At 47.2% G+C, this 20205-nt stretch overlaps 1 protein-coding gene across 2 annotated transcripts in view; it reads right to left on the bottom strand.

Moving 5' to 3' along the window:
- LOC147107294 (phosphorylase b kinase regulatory subunit alpha, liver isoform-like) overlaps window positions 1-14190 on the bottom strand; it is a 157293-nt gene extending 143103 nt beyond the window's left edge. For both annotated transcript variants that reach the window (XM_086006176.1, XM_086006175.1), the window contains exons 1-2: window positions 13505-14190; window positions 10581-10739 (exon numbers count right to left, since the gene is read on the bottom strand). In XM_086006176.1, coding sequence (XP_085862302.1) covers window positions 10581-10739; window positions 13505-13582 — 237 coding nt within the window. In that variant the 5' untranslated portion in view covers window positions 13583-14190. The remainder of the gene's footprint in view (window positions 1-10580; window positions 10740-13504) is intronic.
- Between the last annotated feature and the right edge of the window lie 6015 nt (window positions 14191-20205).

Consider the following 20205-nt stretch of genomic DNA (forward strand, 5'->3'; position numbering starts at 1 on the left):
CTCCTGCCAGCGGGAGGTCGGAAGGCCCTTAGATTTTAAGTTTAAAAGGACTGCCTTCCAGACTGTCGCATTCTCCCTTTCCACCTGGCCGTTACCCCGGGGGTTGTAGCTGGTGGTCCTGCTTGTAGCAATGCCTCTCGCGAGCAGGTACTGCCGAAGTTCGTCGCTCATAAAAGATGAGCCCCTGTCGCTATGGATATAGCTAGGGAAACCGAACAAGGCGAAGAGGTCATTCAGACATTTAATGACCGTGGTACTGGTCATGTCCGAGCAAGGGATGGCAAACGGGAAACGGGAGTACTCATCAATTATATTGAGGAAGTACACATTGCGGTCAGAGGAGGGGAGGGGCCCTTTAAAATCGATGCTCAGCCGCTCGAAGGGGCGCGTGGCTTTGATCAGGCTCGCTCTGTCTGGCCTATAAAAATGCGGCTTGCACTCGGCACAGATCTGGCAGTTCCTGGTCATGGTCCTGACCTCCTCGATGGAGTAGGGCAGGTTACGGGATTTGATAAAATGGAAGAACCTGGTGACCCCCGGGTGGCAGAGGTCATTGTGGAGGGTCTGTAGCCTATCAACCTGCGCGTTGGCGCACGTACCACGTGATAGGGCATCTGGGGGCTCATTGAGTTTCCCGGGCCGGTACAAGATATCGTAATTGTAGGTGGAGAGTTCGATTCTCCACCTTAAGATCTTGTCATTCTTGATTTTGCCCCGCTGCTTATTATGAAACATAAAAGCCACTGAACGCTGGTCAGTGAGCAGGGTAAATCGTTTTCTGGCCAGGTAATGCCGCCAATGTCGCACGGCTTCCACAATGGCCTGGGCCTCCTTTTCGACAGAGGAGTGTCGAATCTCGGGGCCCTGGAGGGTCCTTGAGAAAAAGGCCACGGGTCTCCCCGCCTGGTTAAGGGTTGCAGCTAGGGCAAAGTCGGATGCGTCGCTCTCCACTTGAAAAGGAAGGGACTCATCCACAGCGTGCATTGTGGCCTTCGCAATGTCTCCTTTTATGAGAGTGAAGGCTGCACAGGCCTCTGCTGTCAGGGGGAAGGAGGCGGACTTGATGAGGGGTCGGGCTTTATCCGCATAGTTGGGCACCCACTGAGCATAGTAAGAGAAAAACCCCAGGCATCTCTTCAGTGCTTTCTGGCAGTGGGGGAGGGGGAGCTCCATAAGGGGGCGCATTCTATCGGGGTCTGGGCCGATGACTCCGTTCTCCACTACGCAGCCAAGAATAGCAAGGCGCGTAGTACGAAACATACATTTGTCTTTGTTGTATGTGAGATTCAGCCGCTGGGCCGTCCGGAGGAATTTCTCTAGATTAACGTCGTGGTCCTGCTGGTCGTGGCCGCAGATGGTGACGTTGTCTAGATATGGGAAAGTGGCCTGGAGCGCGTTCTGGTCAACCATCCGGTCCATCTCCCGTTGGAAGACAGAAACTCCGTTGGTGACGCCGAAGGGAACTCTGAGAAAGTGATAGAGCCGACCGTCAGCTTCAAAAGCTGTGTACTGGCGGTCCTCAGCCCTGATGGGGAGCTGGTGGTATGCCGACTTCAGATCAATCGTCGAGAACACCCGGTATTGTGCTATCTGATTGACCATGTCAGATATGCGGGGGAGTGGGTATGCATCTAGTTGGGTGTAGCGATTGATCGTCTGGCTGTAGTCAATAACTAGGCGCTGTTTTTCGCCAGTCTTCACTACCACCACTTGTGCTCGCCATGGGCTGGTGCTACTTTCAATAATCCCTTCCTTCAGGAGTCTCGCTACCTCGGATTTAATGAAGCTCCTATCCCCAACACTGTAACGCCTGCTTTTGGTAGCGATGGGCTTAGAGTCGCGGGTGAGGTTAGCGAACAAGGAGGGGGGGGGGACTTTAAGGGTGGAGAGGCTGCAAATGGTGCACGGCGGGCGATTTAAAAGCTGCTGGCTGCAGACTGTGAGTGGGGGGAGGGGTCCGTCATACGCTAATGTGACACTCTTAAGGTGGCACTGAAAATCCAACCCCAGTAGAACGGCAGCGCAGAGATGGGGCAGGACCAGAAGTTTAAAATTTTTGTATTCTGTGCCCCGTACTGAAAGGGTCACTACACAGTAGCCACCGACGTCCGCTGACTGGGCTTTGGAAGCCAAAGAGATCCGATGGCGCGTCGGCAGGACCGGGAGAGAGTAACTGCGCACCGTGTCGGGGTGGATAAAGCTCTCCGTGCTCCCGCTGTCAAAAAGGCAGGTAGTGGCGCAGCCGTTTACCGTAATATCCATCATGGACCTGGACAGTTGATGAGGGAGAGATTGGTCCAGCGTCACGGAGGCCAGCGTATGGTCGAGCGAGTCGATGTGGTCGTCAGATGAGGCGGTGGTTGAGTCCGGGTCCCCCGTGGTTGAAGTCGGAGGCGTCCAAGATGGCGGACAAAATGGCGGCGCCCACGGTCCCGATCCCCACGCGGCTGGGGGAGCCCAAGATGGCGGACAAGATGGCTGCGCCCACGGTTCGCACGCAGCGCTGCTGGCGTTAGCGGTCTTCCCTTTGCAGGCGCTAACGTAGTGACCTTTCTTCCCGCAGCCGGAGCAGGTAGCATTCTTCGCGGGGCAGCGTGCTCTAGGGTGTTTAGCTTGGCCACAAAAATAGCATTTTTGTGCCTTGGACATCGCTGCAGCAGTCGGAGGTGGCGGTCCCATAGCCCAAGATTGCGGCGTCCACGGCGCGGGGCGATGAGGGGAGAAAGCGTCCATATTTCTGTGGGCCGCGTCGAGCGAGAGCGCGAGGGACACTGCCTTTGTCAGGTCTATTTCACCCTTCTCCAGCAGCCTCTGCCGGGAGTAGTCGGACCTTAGACCCGCAACGAAAGCGTCTCGTATCAGTCCCTCCGCATGTGCCGCGGCCGATACTTCCTTGCAGTCGCAGCCGCGTCCGAGTACCCGCAGTGCCCGTAGGAAGGCTTCCACCGATTCCCCGGGCTGCTGTCTGCGAGATCTTAAAAGGTGCCTGGCATAGACCGTGTTAACCGGGCGTGCATACTGCCCTTTCAGTAGGTCGATAGCCGCCGCGTAGGTCGTCGCATCTTGGATTAAAGTATAGACTTGGTGGCTCACCTTCGAGGCCAGGATTTTCAGTTTATTTTCATCAAGAGTCACGGTCGAGGCTTCCAGATACGCCTCAAAGCAACGCAGCCATTGTGCGAATTTAGTCGACGAACCCGCTTCTTGGGGGTCTAGGTCCAGGCATGTTGGTCTGAGGGCTCGCAGCAGCGCCTGCTGCTCAGCGTTTTGCGCCATCGGTTGATCAGCATCCGCAGCCAACATTTAACTTTGGTAATAAAATTGATGCACTATCAATTGCTACAAAAGACTGGAGATTGAGAAAGTAATAAACAGGCTTTTATTACCAAAGAACAGAGCATGCCTCTTGTGGTTGCCTGGTATCCAAAAGGGCCGGAGGCTTCTGAGCAGCGACCTTTATACCCAGCCATGAGGGTGGAGCCAGGGGCGGAGTCAGCTGAGGCATGCACAGACAAGTACAACAATATGCAAGAGTGAACAACAGTACTAACAGTGAACAACAGTACTAACAACAGTGGTGAACAACAATACTAACAACAGTGGTTTACCACAGTATGATACAGAAGTTTGTTCCCTATTTGACACACAGCAAAAGCTCCGCTTTCATCACATTATATACTTGAGGCCCAAATCTGAAGTCACAGTAAGATGTGTAATAACTTTATCCTGTGTTAGTCATGAGATATATTGCTTCAGTAAATTTGCTGTTGTGGGAATGCAGTAAGCATCAAAAATCTCACTGTCACAGGAGATCAATAGTAAATGTCAAATGAACAAAAATGTCAGCACTATTCAGTTACTGCAGCAAGCCTTCCTAATATCATTTAACTTCGATTTTTATTTACGCTCTACTGTACCGACAGTGGGAAAAATCCTTATGTTACACTACACCTCAATAACATCGCAAACGGACTACAAATACTCTTTACATTCAATCTGTAAATTCCCTAAAATATTTACCTTGAACAGTGCTGGCAAAGACTTTGAGGATAATGGTCTATTGGCCTTTATTACAAGAGGATTTGAGTATAAGAGTAAAGGCGTCTTACTGCAATTATATAGGGCCCTGGTGAGACCACACCTGGAGTATTGTGTACAGTTTTGGTCTCCTTACCTAAGGAAGGATATACTTGCCATAGCGGGAGTGCAACAAAGGTTCACCAGACTGGTTCCTGGGATGGGGGGATTGTCCTATGAGGAGAGATTGAGTAGACTAGGCCTATATTCTCTAGATTTTAGAAGAATGAGAGATGATCTCATTGAAACATATAAAATTCTTAAAGTGCTTGATGGGGTAGATGCTGGGAGGATGTTTCCCCTGGCTGGGGAGTCTAGAACCAGGGGTCACAGTCTCAGAATAAGGGGTCGGCCATTTAGGACTGAGATGAGGAGAAATTTCTTCACTCAGAGGGTGGTGAACCTTTGGAATTCTCTGCCCCAGAGGGCTGTGGAGGCTCAGTCTTTGAGTATATTTAAGGCTGAGATAGATAGATTTTTGGACTCTAGGGGAATCAAAGGATATGGGGATAGTGCAGGAAAGTGGAGTTGAGGTCGAAGATCAGCCATGATCTTATTGAATGATGGAGCAGGCTCGAGGGGCCAAATGGCCGACTCCTGCTCCTATTTCTTATGTTCTTATATTTGTAGTTGTTATTTAAATAAAAGCAATACAAGCAACAATTAGCTGAAAAAAATAGCAAAATAGAAATATTTGAGAACAGTACCCACAGGGTTATAGCAATAGTGACTCCCAAAGGTGTCTGACTTGCTTTCAATGGCTTTTAGAACAATATGGTTAATCTTGAATGTTTAAGGAAAACTGCATAATGTTTTATAAAGCAGGATAACCAAGTAATTAAACATTACAGTAGATGTTATAATTATAATTCAGGGCACCCGAGAGGGGATACATTACTGTTGTGTCTCCTTGTGTTCTTATATACTATAAATAATATATTACAGACACTTTAGTTCATTTTTAGTTGGTGCTTTTACTCAGCTGTATTTCTGCTTTGTTTCTGTGCTGCCGCATGGTGCTGAGTGATACAAGATGTCCGACGCTGCACTGTGCACTGCCCGTGCACAGTGTGCCACATAGCAATATAACTACACCATACCAAAGTAGTTCCATACCAAAGTAGTTCCATTTAACGATGTGATACTATAACAATGTAACATCCCTCTTTCTCAAAAAACGAAAACATGAAATTTAACAATTTAAATTAACAAATATTATATCTAAACTATTATTATCAACTACAAAGAATCGTGAGTTTTTTTTTTATTCGCGATATCGCTCAGGTGGTTGGACGTTTCCCTCCATCTTGTGGATTTGGTGGTGACCATTCCTCTCTGCGGTGTTTTGGTGTGTTCCGCTCTCGTTGTTGTTGTTGCTGTCGCCTTTGGAGTTGGAGTGTGCATGCTCATGGTTGTTTGATTTGTAGCGCTTGTTTCTGGTGTTGTACTGCTTGTGGTAGCTGGTGTTGTCAATGTTGCTGATGTTGTCTGCTGCTTATCCAGTTCAGGTGAAGGTCTGATGTGGAGTCTGTTCCGTCTGTATTGGTTACCAGGTTCAGTCTCTACGAAGTAGGATCTTGGAGTATCAGCTTTTCCAATGACCTTGGCTGGATTCCAGGTTTTCAACACTGGGTCTTGCACATGCACTGATTGTCCATTCAGCAATTCTGGTAGCGTCTTTGCATGTTTATCGAAATGTTTGCTTCCTACGATTTGTGCTACTGCCAGCTTTTGTCTGAAGTCCTCCTGGTCCTGGGGAGGATGTATTTTTGCTGGTAGTGTAGTCTTAAACTTCCTCCCATTCAGCAATTCCGCAGGTGATTTCATGTCTGCTTTCAGTGGTGTTGATCTGAGTGATAGGAGGGCAAGGTCTTGGTCTTCCCCCATCTCACTGCTTTTGATGAGTTCTCTTGACAGTCTGGATCTGTCTTTCGATGAACCCGTGTCCCCTTGGGAAATGTGGGGATGAGGTTACTATTTTGAACCCATACTTTTCTGCCAGAGCTCTGAATTCACTCGATGTGAACTGGGTTCCATTGTCACAGATTACCTTTTCCGGGATTCCTTGTTCAGCAAACAAACTCTTTGCAATCCTGGTGGTAGTTGTGGCTCTCAAGTCTTTCATCCTTTTCACAAAAGGAAACTTGGAATAGTAATCTGCCACTATGAGATACCATTCTTGATTGCACATGAAGAGATCTGCCCCAACCGTGTGCCACGGTCTTGACGGTATTTCACTAGGTATCATCTCTTCCTTCTGTTGTGCATTTCTGTATTTCTGGCATATACCACATGCAGAGACCATCTGTTCGATATTTTTGTACATGCCTATCCAGTATACAGCTGATCTGGCTCTCAGCTTGCATTTCTCCATTCCCATGTGGCCTTCATGTGTGAGATGGAGAAGTTGTGTCTGCATCGTCTTTGGCACGATGATCCTCGATCCAGCAAGGAGAATACCGTCTTCTACTGCAATATTGTCTTTAATCGTCCAGTATTGACGAATTGCCGCCTGTACCTGCTGGATTCTCTCCGGCCACCCCTATATTACTTGTTGTGTGAGTAGTTGCAACTTCTCATCTTTGCTAGTCCCATCTCTGATTTGACTGAGCTTTGTAGGGGTAACATTCACTAGGTGGTGGATTTTTACTGTTAGGCCCCCCACCTCGTGTTTCTCATATGGTGACAATCGAGACAACGCATCTGCTAGCACCATTTCCTTTCCTTTCCTGGCTTATATTTAAGCGTGAAGTCATAGCTTTGGATCCTTAGAAGTAGTCTTTGCAGTCTTGCAGGCGCTTTGCACAGGTTCTTCTTATAGATCTGTTCTAGTGGACGATGGTCACTCTCTATTGTAAATCGCCTGCCATATAGGTATGTATGGAATTTGTATTTAAGTTCTGTGGTTTCTTCCCTCTGGACTCAGTCCTGACAAGGGAGTTAGTCTTGACAAGGTGCTCTGTCTTGACTAGGTGTTCAGTCTCGACAAGCTGTTCAGTCTCGACAAGCTGTTCAGTCTCGACAAGCTGTTCAGTCTCGACAAGCCTGTTGCCCTGTGGTAGCTTGCCTTGACAAGCCGGTTGCCTTAGTGGTTGCTTGTCTTGCACTCCTATGTCTATAACTGTTTATCTGTGTTCTGTTTTGCTTGTATTTGAGTTCTGTGGTTTTCCCCTTTGTTCTCGGTCTTGACAAGGTGCTGACAAGTTGCTCAGTCTTGATAAGGTGCTCAGTTTGGACAAGCCGGATGCCCTGGGGTAGCTTGTCTTGAGCTCAGTCTGGACAAGCCGGTTGCCTCACAGTAGCTTGTCTTGAGTTCCTATCTTGACTAGCCATTTGCCTATTTGGTAGCTTGTCTTGAGCTCCTATGTTTGTACTGTTTACCTCTGTGATTCTAGTAAAGTACCTTTTATTTAAGACTGCATACCTGCTTCTCGCCTCGTCTGTCTGCACTTGGGTCCAGAACCTACCTCGCCCGGCTAGCACGGCCCTGTATCTACACGGCCCCGTGACAGCCACCCTGACAGCTCTGAGATTTGTTGTCTGTTCTGACATGTGTGGGATGAAAGAACTCATGTATTGGACCAAGCCGAGGTAACTCCTCAGCTCGCTCTTGTCTTTGGGTGGTTTCATTTCAGCAAGCGCCGCAATCTTCTCTGGATTTGGCTTGACTCCCTCTGGTATATAAATCATACCGAAGAATTGGCATTCCTTGACTTTAACTATGCACTTATCTGCATTTAACTTGATGCCAGCCTTCCTGGTACTCTCCATGACCTCATGTAGGTGCATGTCATGGTCTCTTTCATCTGCTCCATAGATCTGAATATCATCAGCTATTCCTATAGCTCCTTCTCGTCTATTTTCTGTTGAAAGATATCTTGACTGACCTTTAGCCCGAATGGTAGCCGCAGGAATTTGTAATGCCCAAATGGTGTGTTGAATGTTGTCAGTGTTGATTCCTCATCCAACTTCACGTTCCAATATCCATTTCTGGCATCTAGTTTTGAGAAAACCTTGGCTCCTGCCAGTGATGGCGTAATCTCCTCTAGCATTGGGGTGGGATAGTGGTCCCTCTTTATCGCCTGGTTTAGATCTTTGGGGTCCAAACATATTCTGAGACGCCCGTTTGGCTTTTCTCGTACCACAATTGAGTTTACCCAGTCTGTGGGTTCAGTGACCTTTACGATCACTCCCTTTTCTTCCATCTCCTTTAGCTCTCTTTCAAGCTTTGTCTTCAGCTCGATGGGTACTTTTCGTGGAGCATGGATAACGGGCTTTACCTCTGGATCAATGGTGATGTGGTATTGGAAATCTCCGAAACATCCCACTGTATCATCGAAACATTCCGGACACATGTCTTACATGTCTATCAAGTCTTTTTTACTCTTGATTTGTGGGCAATTCTCCAGTGGGGTGTTGCTGTCTATCTTCAGTGGCGTTTCCGTCTGCTCGTGATGCACTGAGATCAATCTCAACTTCTCGCAGCTGTTTAATCTCAGGATCGCTGGCCCCTCAGTGTCACCGACACAGAACATGCAGTTGATCATCTTTCTTTTATGTGTCCCTTTGATAAAGGTTATTCTGAGTTGTTTAATCTCACTCCCCCCGTATGCCGTCAGCGTGACATTACTTGCCTTTAAACAACCATTTTTCGGGTAGCCATCTTCTCTCAGGTTTTCGGGAAAGATCTGCTGGTACAGTCTCAATGGGAGAATGTTGCTCTGAGCCCCTATGTCCAGCTTCAACTTTAAGTTGATGGTTGTGGGCCGACCTTTGACCTTTTTTTTGATTTGGATGATGGTGTGCAATTCTCTCCTCGGAGTATTTTCCGCTCTGGACATCTCGTGAAGCTGTATCTTTATGGTTTCGATGTTTAGTGCATTGTCGTGATCATCATCATCCTGCTCATCCATGGCATGGATATTGTGTTTCTTTCTCTGGTTCTGCTGTCCGCCTTTGTTTTTGACGTATGTTGCTTGTTTCTTTGTTCTACACATCTTTTCCCAGTGGTTTAGTTTGCCACATGTATTGCAGCTTGTTCCATATGTTGGACATTTCCTCTTGTCTGTGTAATCGTGTGGTCTTCCACAATTTCTGCACATGTTTCCCCCGTTGTTGTGTGCATGTCTTTGTGTGTTGTGCTTTTCTCTCACTGCATCCACTCTATTGTCCGTCTCAGAAGCCGTCCACATGTCAGCCGTTTGAGAAATCAGCATTTTCATTTGCTGCTTCATGAGCTCGCCCAGTATCTATTGCCTCTGTTATTCTGAGCTTTTCTTTTCCTATAAGGGCTTTTTGTACCTCTACATGCGCTGACCCCCATATTAGCTGGTCCACAAGCCTTTCCTCCATTTCCTTAAATTTACACTTGCTGGCTTCATTTCTCAGCCTTGTCAGGAAATTGTCAGCTGTTTCACCGGGTTCCTGTCTTAGACTCTGGAATTTGTATCTGTGTATACGGTGATTGGATTTAGGCTCTAGATGGTTGCTGAATTTATAAAAAATTGTCGCAGGGTTTTCCTTTTCCTCTTCAGTCAAACTCCAGCTATTATACAAATCTAGACCTTTTTCTCCTGTCCACAACAGAATGTAACTAACCTTTTCCTCGTTGGTAGTACCCTTCAGGAAGCTTTTGAATGTAAGCTCACATTTCTGTTTGAACTTGCGGAATGCTTCTACTATATCGTCAGCTTCCCAGTTCATGAGGGGTTGCATTTGCACAGTCAGTGCCATCATTTTAGTTTCCCGTACGAGTCACTCTCAATCACCGCATAAAATCACTTTTCGTCTTATTCGTAGTTCGTATAGCACAATTTTGTACTCACTTATACCGCTGCCACCATGTTGTGTCTCCTTGTGTTCTTAAACTATATATATTACAGACACTTTAGTTCATTTTTAGTTAGTGCTTTTACTCAGCTGTATTTCTGCTTTGTTCCTGTGCTGCCGCAAGATGTCCGACGCTGCACTGTGCACTGCCTGTGCACAGTGTGCCACATAGCAATATAACTACACCATACCAAAGTAGTTCCATACCAAAGTAGTTCCATTTAATGATGTGATACTATAACAATGTAACAATTACCATTACTGAAATCAGTTTGGTTTCTTGACCCGGTTAACAATTTGTGCGTCATTTTCTGACTGACAATTTGAAAATGGCATGAACAGTTATCTACGATAATGGTCATTCTTCAAAACACGCAATCCCTGAAGACGTGACATTATTGCTGTTAGCTTTCCTTCAGGAGGGAGAGAGGGAGACAGAGAGGAGAGGGAGAAAAAGAGAAAGAAAGAAAGAAAGAGAGAGAGAGAGAGAGAGAGAGAGAGAGGAGAGAAAGAGAAAGAAAGAGAAAGAAAAAGAGAGTAAGAGGAGAAAGGGGAAAGGGGAAAGGGAGGGAAAGAGAGAGAGAGAAAGAGAGAGAGATTGCAACTGCTGGAAATCTGCACTTTCTGTTTCTATTTCAGAAAGAACCAACTCTTTTTTGTTGCCACTGACTGACCTGCTCCAGTTCATAAGCTTTGGCTTTGTCTTCATCGCGGTCCGCATTCTTGCGGTATGCTAATCCCAGGCCCCATATCGCCAGAATGCTGTACACATTATCTCGCACCCAAGCATCCTTCTGATCTATACTGGCTGGCAACAGGCCCGTGACTGGGTTCTGAAAACAAAAATAAATTGTTAAGGAAACTAAATTGACAACTGGACAATTCAGAACTGGTGAAGGGTCATCAACCTGAAACGTTAACTCTGTTTCTCTCTCCACACATTCTGCCTGACCTGCTGAGTGTTTCCTGTATTTTCTGTTTTTATTTCAGATTTCCAGCATCCGCAGTATTTTGCTTTTGGAAATAAGACAATAAGGCTACTCCATTCACCATGTGATTCTTCAACCACACCTAGTGTCAACATCCTTTTAATTTCCTGGCTAACCTCCCTCCATTTGACTTCTGGGACTCGGTAAGGACTTTCATTGTCACCCTGGCTGGGGTCACAGGACATGGCAGATCGCCCACATCCTCCCTGGTCGAGATGTGACTACATTATGGTTCTGGTGTACCATATCCTGAGCCTGCCTATACTAATCCTCAGTCAGTTCACTGGAGAAGTGCCTTGGGGTCAGGGACCCCTACCGGTTCCTTCATCACTGCGAGAGCCTCTCTCCATGACATCATGAGGTTCACGTGGTAGATCTGCTCAGATCTCCCTCTCTGAGGTTGTCTGACCTTATAGTTCACTGGGCCCACAGCCTCTATGGCATCATAAGGTCCCTGCCACCGTGCAAAGAGCTTGCTTTCAGGTGTGGAGACAAGGACTTTAATTTGATCGCCTGGGCAGAACCTCCTGACCGCAGCCTCTTTATTATACTGGGCTCCCTGGTTCTCCTGCACCTTCTCTGAAGGAGTCCTCACTGTGGGCATAACCGCGTGCTCAACAATATTTTTGGGAGGAACGGTTTTGTTCCGCCCATTCCTCTTTCACAATGTTGAGGATTCCGCGAGGCTGTCACCCATTCAGCAGCTCAAATGGGGGAAACTCTGTAGAGAACTGGGGCACCTCCCTAACAGCAAACATGAGATACGGCAGTAGGGTATCCCAGTTTATCCCATCCTTATCCACAACCTCTCTCAGCATACTCTTGAGGGTTCTAGTGAACCTCTCCACAAGACCATCGGTTTGAGGATGGCACTCGGAGGTCCTTAGCCTCTTAATGTGGAGCAGGGTACTTCTGCCAGGGGGACGGGGAGGGAGGTAGCTCTCAAACCACTTCTCAGTATAAACACACTCTAAAATCCACTGTTAATCTCCGAAGCACTTCCTGAGGCCAACCAAACAAATGTTCCCCAAATATGTTTGTCATTCCAATATTTGCATACTTTGAGTCTCTATTTTCAATTCATTCTTTATTCAGTTGATTTTTTTAAAAATTAAAAACTTCAGCTTTCCTGATTTTGTAATTCCACTTCCTGACCTGTTCCTTGCTCGCCTCCCGTAGCTTACATCCCTGTTCCTGCATTGGGTTAAACCACATAGAATCTAAATCCACAAACAGCACCAGATCAAAGTCACATTCCTCCAGACTAAAATATACTGTAAATAAATATACAAGCCACGGCTTCCCACTGATAGCTAATGAGAGGACACTGAGCTATGTATCAACTGAGACACCTATACTTAGATTTGTTGGAATAATTCTGAGCATAGAATGATACAGCACAGGAGGCCATTCAGCCCATCGTGCCTGTGTCAGTTCTTTGGTAGAGCTCTCCAATTACAGGACAAAGATCTCTGAATACACATTAATTTCTTAATTTAAGATCATTAGATACCTGTGATCTAGATAGTTATAGCATACTGGGGGTGAAGGGGTTCTGATAATCACTTAACCTACAAGACCAAAGCTACGTTTACGATCATCTTTACCCTTGATAAATGTCACCAGTTTGTGGTTACAGGGCCCAACACATCTGTGCTAAACAGTGGCCTTGAGAAACAGGAAGTTTCAAATGACAGTCGAAGGGTTTGTGATGCAGGTATTTTCAGTTATAGCAACTTTATTTGGTGGAGGTTTCAGCTTGTTCTAACTGAACTAATGCCCTTGTTGAAACCGCTTTGTTGGTGGTTGATATTTACCACAATGCAAGTAAGTTAACATTCAAGTAAATTCCATCTTGGTTATGTCAAGTCACAATGACTATCCTCGTGAGTCTGAGATTTAGACCATTCTATATATATATATATATATACACACACACACACACACACACATTATCTAAAATATTATTTACAGTATAAACCCAGGAACCAGGAAGTAGATGTGCATTTTAATCATTTCCCCCTCAACAGGCACTCGGCACTATCGAGCTCCTGATCGCCCTCAGCGCTTCCTTCCTCTTAAAAACTTACGACTCACGACCACCGGACGGCTCAAAGCACTTTACAGTCAATGAAGTACTTTTGAAGTGCAGTCGCTGTTGTAATGTACAAACTTCAAGCTTTTAAAATTCAAGCTGTGCTTCACCCAGCCACCCCTTCCAGGATCACCTCCCTCTTCTCAACTTCAGTGGTTTCTGTACCACAGACCTTGATCCTTAGTTTCTCATTAAAAATGTTTTAAAAACACAATTTTAGTAGTTAACAAGTCTCAGTGTGCAAGGATGATGGGAGAGGCAGAGGCAGAGCAATGGTACGGCCCAGCCCCTTCTCTCCACTCCAACTGAATTTAGATCACTTGACATAAAAACAGGAAATACTGGAAATATTCAGCAGGTCAGGCAGAAACTGTTTCTGACCTGCTGAGTATTTCCAGCAATTACTGTTTTTATTTCAGATTTCCAGCATTTTGTTCTTGTATTCGATGATTTGGCAGCTCCCGACACAAACAACCCTTTCAATTTTTAAATGTAAAGCAAAACAAGCACCCACCTGGTGACATAAAATGGTTTGCTGCACCAATCTGGCGTACCCGTCCAACCGAACACCCGAGTTGCTTCTGCTCCTCATGGTGACCAGTAGTGTTGACCACTATTGACTGGAGGTGACCAATGGTAACCAGTCTTGGGCAGCAGTGTCCAGCAGTAACCAATGTTGACCAGTAGTAACCAGAGTTGACCAGCAGTAACCAGTTTTGGCCAGCGGTGACCAGTGTTGACCAGCAGTGACCGGTGGTGACCAGTAGTGACCAATGTTGACCAGCAGTAACCAGCAGTGACTAGTGTTGACCAGCAGTAACCAGTGTTGACCAGCAGTGACCAGTAGTGACCAGGTCACCAGCTCAGGGTCTCAGTGCCCTGGGGGTGAAGCCTCCACACACACTGTCCACAGTCACCGGCTGCTTCAGTGGAGCGGTGCCGAGCTGCTTTCTGTCCCTGTCTGAATGAGCCACATTGGGATACCCGGGGATACCCGGCCCGGCCCGGGGATGCAGCAGGTGGACACACAGTTACACATCCAGCGCCTGCCGGGTGCAGTGTTGCGATAACATTGTTGTCACTGGGCCGGCACCCTCCCGATTCCGCATCAATGTAGCCCCGGGACTGTCACTGCGGGTCCTGGCCACCGTGTGCCAACATCAGGCCGGCTCTCCCCCAGCCCCGCACTCACAGGCAGCCCCGGCCCCCAGCCCACCACCCCCGCACCGCCCGCTGCCTGCAGCCCGCACCCGGGCACCAGCCCTTCATTCTTCCATTAATGCTCTTTCCCGGCCTGTCCTTGTCTGTAAGGACCTTGTTCAGCCGCATTCACCAGTCTGCCCAGGCGGTGGAGACAGAGAGGAAAGCAGCACTCGACTCAGACTCCGGCTCCCCGTCTCATCCTGCCTCTGACTGTCAACAATACTGCAGCCTCTGACTGTCCAACAATACTGCAGCCTCTGACTGTCAACAATACTGCAGCCTCTGACTGTCCAACAATACTGCAGCCTCTGACTGTCCAACAATACTGCAGCCTCTGACTGTCCAACAATACTGCAGCCTCTGACTATCACACTATACTGCAGCCTCTGACTGTCCAACAATACTGCAGCCTCTGACTATCAAACAATACTGCAGCCTCTGACTGTCAACAATACTGCAGCCTCTGACTATCACACTATACTGCAGCCTCTGACTGTCCAACAATACTGCAGCCTCTGACTATCAAACAATACTGCAGCCTCTGACTGTCCAACAATACTGCAGCCTCTGACTATCACACTATACTGCAGCCTCTGACTGTCCAACAATACTGCAGCCTCTGACTGTCCAACAATACTGCAGTCTCTGACTGTCCAACAATACTGCAGCCTCTGACTGTCCAACAATACTGCAGCCTCTGACTATCAAACAATACTGCAACCTCTGACTGTCAAACAATACTGCAGCCTCTGACTGTCAAACAATACTGCAGCCTCTGACTGTCAAACAATACTGCAGCCTCTGACTGTCCAACAATACTGCAGTCTCTGACTGTCAAACAATACTGCAGCCTCTGACTGTCAAACAATACTGCAGTCTCTGACTGTCAAACAATACTGCAGTCTCTGACTATCAAACAATACTGCAGCCTCTGACTGTCAAACAATACTGCAGTCTCTGACTGTCCAACAATACTGCAGCCTCTGACTGTCCAACAATACTGCAGCCTCTGACTGTCCAACAATACTGCAGCCTCTGACTATCACACTATACTGCAGCCTCTGACTGTCAAACAATACTGCAGCCTCTGACTGTCAAACAATACTGCAGCCTCTGACTATCAAACAATACTGCAGCCTCTGACTGTCCAACAATACTGCAGCCTCTGACTGTCCAACAATACTGCAGCCTCTGACTGTCCAACAATGCTGCAGCCTCTGACTATCACACTATACTGCAGCCTCTGACTATCACACTATACTGCAGCCTCTGACTATCACACTATACTGCAGCCTCTGACTATCAAACAATACTGCAGCCTCTGACTATCACACTATACTGCAGCCTCTGACTGTCAAACAATACTGCAGCCTGTGACTATCCAACAATACTGCAGCCTCTGACTGTCCAACAATACTGCAGCCTCTGACTATCAACAATACTGCAGCCTCTGATCTCTGTGTGTGATGATCACGGCCACTTCACAGCAGCCAGTCTTCACCTGGTTCCTACCCCAATGAGCTGAGAATTAAAAAAAAAACTGCAAATGATGTAACTGCAGCAATAACAGAAATAGCTAGAAGGACAAGGGCAGCAGGCGCATGGGAACACCACCACCTCCAAGTTCCCCTCCAAGTCACACACCATCCTTACTTGGAAATATATCGCCAATCCTTCATCGTCGCTGGGTCAAAATCCTGGAACTCCCTACCTAACAGCACTATGGGAGTACCTTCACCACACGGACTGCAGCGGTTCAAGAAGGTCGCTCACCACCACCTTCTCAAGGGCAATTAGGTATGGGCTATAAATGCTGGGCCTTACCAGCGACGCCCACATCCCATAAAAAACTAATTTAAAAAAAGCCGCAATGTGTATCTATTTTAAAATGTATTTACTAGCTAACATCTTGAGCACCTATTTAGGATCAATGTTCAAGCTCTCTACTCTCAGGAGAATGCCATTAATAAGTTTCAAATTGACCGACCTAAATAAAGCACATTTTCACCTGCAATTTGCACCTGTATTTTGCAAGGATATATAAATCTGTAAATCCCCTGCAGTGCCCGCCACTTGCGAAAGGCACTGAGCGACCCAGTGGACAATGCATGTTCATGGTCAATGGCCATCCGGGCATGGACCACCGCTCCAAACATGGGTAATTGGCAGGGAGATGTCTTAAGAATCTCCCAGGCAACAGCACAGGGTGCAGCGGTGAGACTAAACAGCCCCGAATTCTGAGATTCGGCTCTGGAGCTCAGGATTCTTTGTATTAACGCCACACATGAAAGGCTGTTGTTATAGACATGGCTGTTGCATTTTAATATAATTTTTGGAACTAAATGAATTATTAAAACTGTATTCAGTGTGATCTGGTCCACTTACACAGCCCAATCAGGACTAGTTCTAAAAATGTTAGCTTTTACACAACCTCTTTGAGGTTAACAAAATCAATATCAATCAACTTCAATCAACTTTCAAGAAAAACGATAAAGATGATATCAGTAACACTTTTGCTAGTGCTCTATAAACATAAACATTTTCACAACAGTCAATACATTTTCAATATAGTTTTTCTTTGTACTCAAAGTTTAAGTCTATCAGGCTTTTTTACTTCACGTGTGGGTCTTCTTAACACAGGTAAGTCTGATGTGTTTTCATGAGATTGTTCTGGTGTTTCTGACATGTCTCACATCTGCCTATCATGTTCTCAATGTCCTTATTTATGCCAGGCCAATAAACAGTGTCTCTTGCTCTCCTTTTGCATTTTTCAATTCCGAGGTGTCCCTCATGAATCCTTTTGAGCATGTCTTGACGTAAAGCCTGTGGAATGACTATTCTGTTCTGTTTTAGTAATAGTCCACTTGCGACACTCAATTCTGACCTTATGTGAAAGTATTTTGGACAAGAACCTTTTGGCCAACCATGATGAATGTTCTCTATTACTGTTTGTAACACTGTATCTTTTACTGTTTCTTCTGCTATTTGCTTTGATTTTGTGTCTGACACAGGCAGCGCAGCAGTGACCATACTCACATGAACATCCATGTCTTCTTCAGTAGAGCTCACTTGACTCATTGTGGGTGCTCGGGATAGTGCATCTGCTAACACTGTGGGCTGGATTTTCCTAAGCCCCTGGAGTCGGGTTGGAGGCGTGCGGGCAATAAAAATCGGAGATCCGGGGGTCCCGACCCCATCCCGCCTCCAACCCGCCTCCATGTCAATTTCATAGGAGTCAGGTTGCCGACAAGTGCTGGAACCCGACTCCCAGAGGCGGGAAGGGATTAAAGGCAATTAAACTGCCTGTTAACAGGTAGTTTTTTGCCTATTCGCGATTTTTATTGCTGGTTTGTGGGCTTCCCGACAGCTCCAAACCACGAAAAGTTTTCGAGGCGGGACGTGGGTCTGAGGTCTTGGAGGGGTCGAGATGCCCAGTGTTCAGGTGAGTGAGGGGTGCAGGAGTGCAAAGGTAAGTGTTTTGCAAGTGTTTAAAGTGTTTAAATAAGTTTAACTTACTTTTACTTACCTTTACAGGAGTCCTGCATTCCGGTGTCGGGAGTCGGCTGCAAGAACCACAGAAGCTCCGATTTTTAAAAAAAAATCAGCTTCTTGGTTTCTGCAGCAAAATGATTTTAAAGTTATCCTGAGAAAGGACTGAGGCTGAATTAGCAGTTTTTCAGTGCTTGACAGCTTCAAACAGCTGTTAAACACCGATATTTCATCTGCCAAAAGCTTTTGACAGATGAAATGTCAATCTCTGACGTCACCTGTTGCTGGGTGGCCCTTAATTGGCCTGCTGAGCCCACAGGGCGGGCTCAACAAGGTCAATCAGAGGAAAATCCAGTGGGTTGGCCACATCTCCATGGAGGCGGGACAACAAGCCCGAATGTGGGTTTCCCACCTCCAACCCGCCCCCGTAGCAAAATCCAGCCCTATGTATTTGCCTGGTGTGTAGATCAGTTCAAAGTCATATCTTTGCAGCTTCATCATGAGTCGTTGAATCCTTGAAGACATCTCATTCAGATTTTTTTTTATGATGGCAACCAGTGGGCTGTGGTCTGTCTCAACTGTGAAGGTGGGAAGTCCATATATGTAGCCATGGAACTTTTCTAATCCAACTACCAAGCCTAGACATTCCTTTTCAATCTGGGTGTATCGACACTCAGAATCAGTCATAGACTTGGAGGCATAGGCAACAGGCTTCCAATCTTCACCCTCTGCTTGTAGCAAGACCGTGCCTAGGCCATCTTTTGATGCATCCGTTGACACTTTGATTCTCTTTGTTGGGTCAAAGAAAGTGAGTACAGGTGTGGTTGTCAGCACTGTTTTGAGGTTCATCCACTCTTGTTCATGTCTTTCTGTCCATGCGAACTCATTTGTTTTATGTAGCAGGCCTCGCAGACAGGTTGTCTTGGCTGACAAGTTAGGAATGAACTTTCCAATGAAGTTTATCATCCCCATGATGCGTAGCACTCCTTTTTTGTCAGTGGGTCGGGGCATTTTGTGTATGGCGTTTACTTTTTCCATATCTGGCTCTATTCCTTTACCAGATAGAATATCTCCTAGGAAAGTGACTTCCTGGACGCCAAGCTGACACTTGGCTTTGTTGAGCTTCAGTCCATTCCGGCGTATGCTCTGTAGCACTTTAGTCAGTCGCTCATTGTGTTCTTTCAGTGTGGAGCCCCAGATGATGATGTCATCAACATAGACCCGGACTCCTTCAATTATGTGTTCCATCGCTCTATGAAAGATTTCAGATGCAGATATTATCCCGAAAGGCATTCTGAGGAAACAATACCTGCCAAATGGTGTGTTGAAGGTACAGTATTTGGTGCTCTCTTCATCCAGTTTTAGTTGCCAAAATCCTTGTGAGGCATCGAGCTTTGTAAAGTATCTGGCACCTGACATTTCACTGGTGATTTCTTCTCGCTTGGGAATCTGGTAGTGTTCACGTTTTATGTTTGCATTTAAGTCCTTTGGATCCATGCATATTCTTAGATCATTGTTCTTTTTCTTTACACATACCATGGAGTTAACCCAGTCTGTTGGCTCTTCGACTTTCCTGATGACTCCTAGGCCTAGAAATTCAGTTGGCGCCGCGCCAGGGCTTTAGCGCCGGAAAGTTAGCGCCGGCGCTAAGTCCCCCTGCGCGCGCCAAAAATTCAGTAGCGCCGCGCCCAAACGGCTGCTGGCGCTACTGAAGGGTGTTTGCGCCTGAAAATGGGCGCTACCTGCCGCTTTGCGGCGCTATTCCGGCGCTGCGGCGCCCGATGCGGTGCGGCAGGCTCGGGAAGTGCAGGCCTCCTCCTTCAGTTAAGGAGGAGCTGCCTGCACCCGCCCGCTGGCCGGTAAACTCATCAGAAAAATGAGCCCGGCACCTCGGGGAAGTGCCGGGCTCGCAGCCCAGAAGCATCTGTTCCGCGGGGGGGGGGTGGAGGAGTCCGGGGAGGGAGGTGCGGGCAGGCGGCCGGCGGGAAAGCGGCCAGCCGCCGCGCGACCTTAAGGCGCAGGCGCTAACTGATGTAAGACTCTGTTGCCAGAGTCTTAGTTGCGGCTGCCACGGGCGAGGCGGCCGCAACTGAATTTCGGCGCTGGGGCCCGTCGGCATGGCAACCGGGACGCTGCGCACACCGATGACGTCATCGGTGCCGGCGCAGCGCAACCGGTCTACCGCCGATTCTAGGGCCCCAGGGAATTTCTAAACTGGCCATAACTCCGGCGCTAGGCCCTCTAGCGCCTCAAATGCGGCGCTAAGGCTACTCAATTTCTAGGCCCTAGTGTGGTCATTCTGTCCAGTTCATTTTTGAGCCGGTCACGCAGGGGTGCTGGAACTCTTCGTGGAGCATGTACCACTGGCTGAGCATCCTCCTTTAGCTGGATCTTGTAAGTGAATGGTAGAACTCCAAATCCTTTGAACACATCCTGGAAATTACTCACTACAGAATCCACTGAGTCATCTGGTCTGCTTATGGCACAGTTTATACGGTAGACTCTCTTGACCAATTCTAAGTC

Source organism: Somniosus microcephalus, chromosome 14 (assembly GCF_052327205.1).
Source record: "Somniosus microcephalus isolate GS21.2 chromosome 14, FLI_Smic_1.0, whole genome shotgun sequence".
In the NCBI taxonomy this organism is placed as follows: Eukaryota; Metazoa; Chordata; class Chondrichthyes; order Squaliformes; family Somniosidae; genus Somniosus; species Somniosus microcephalus.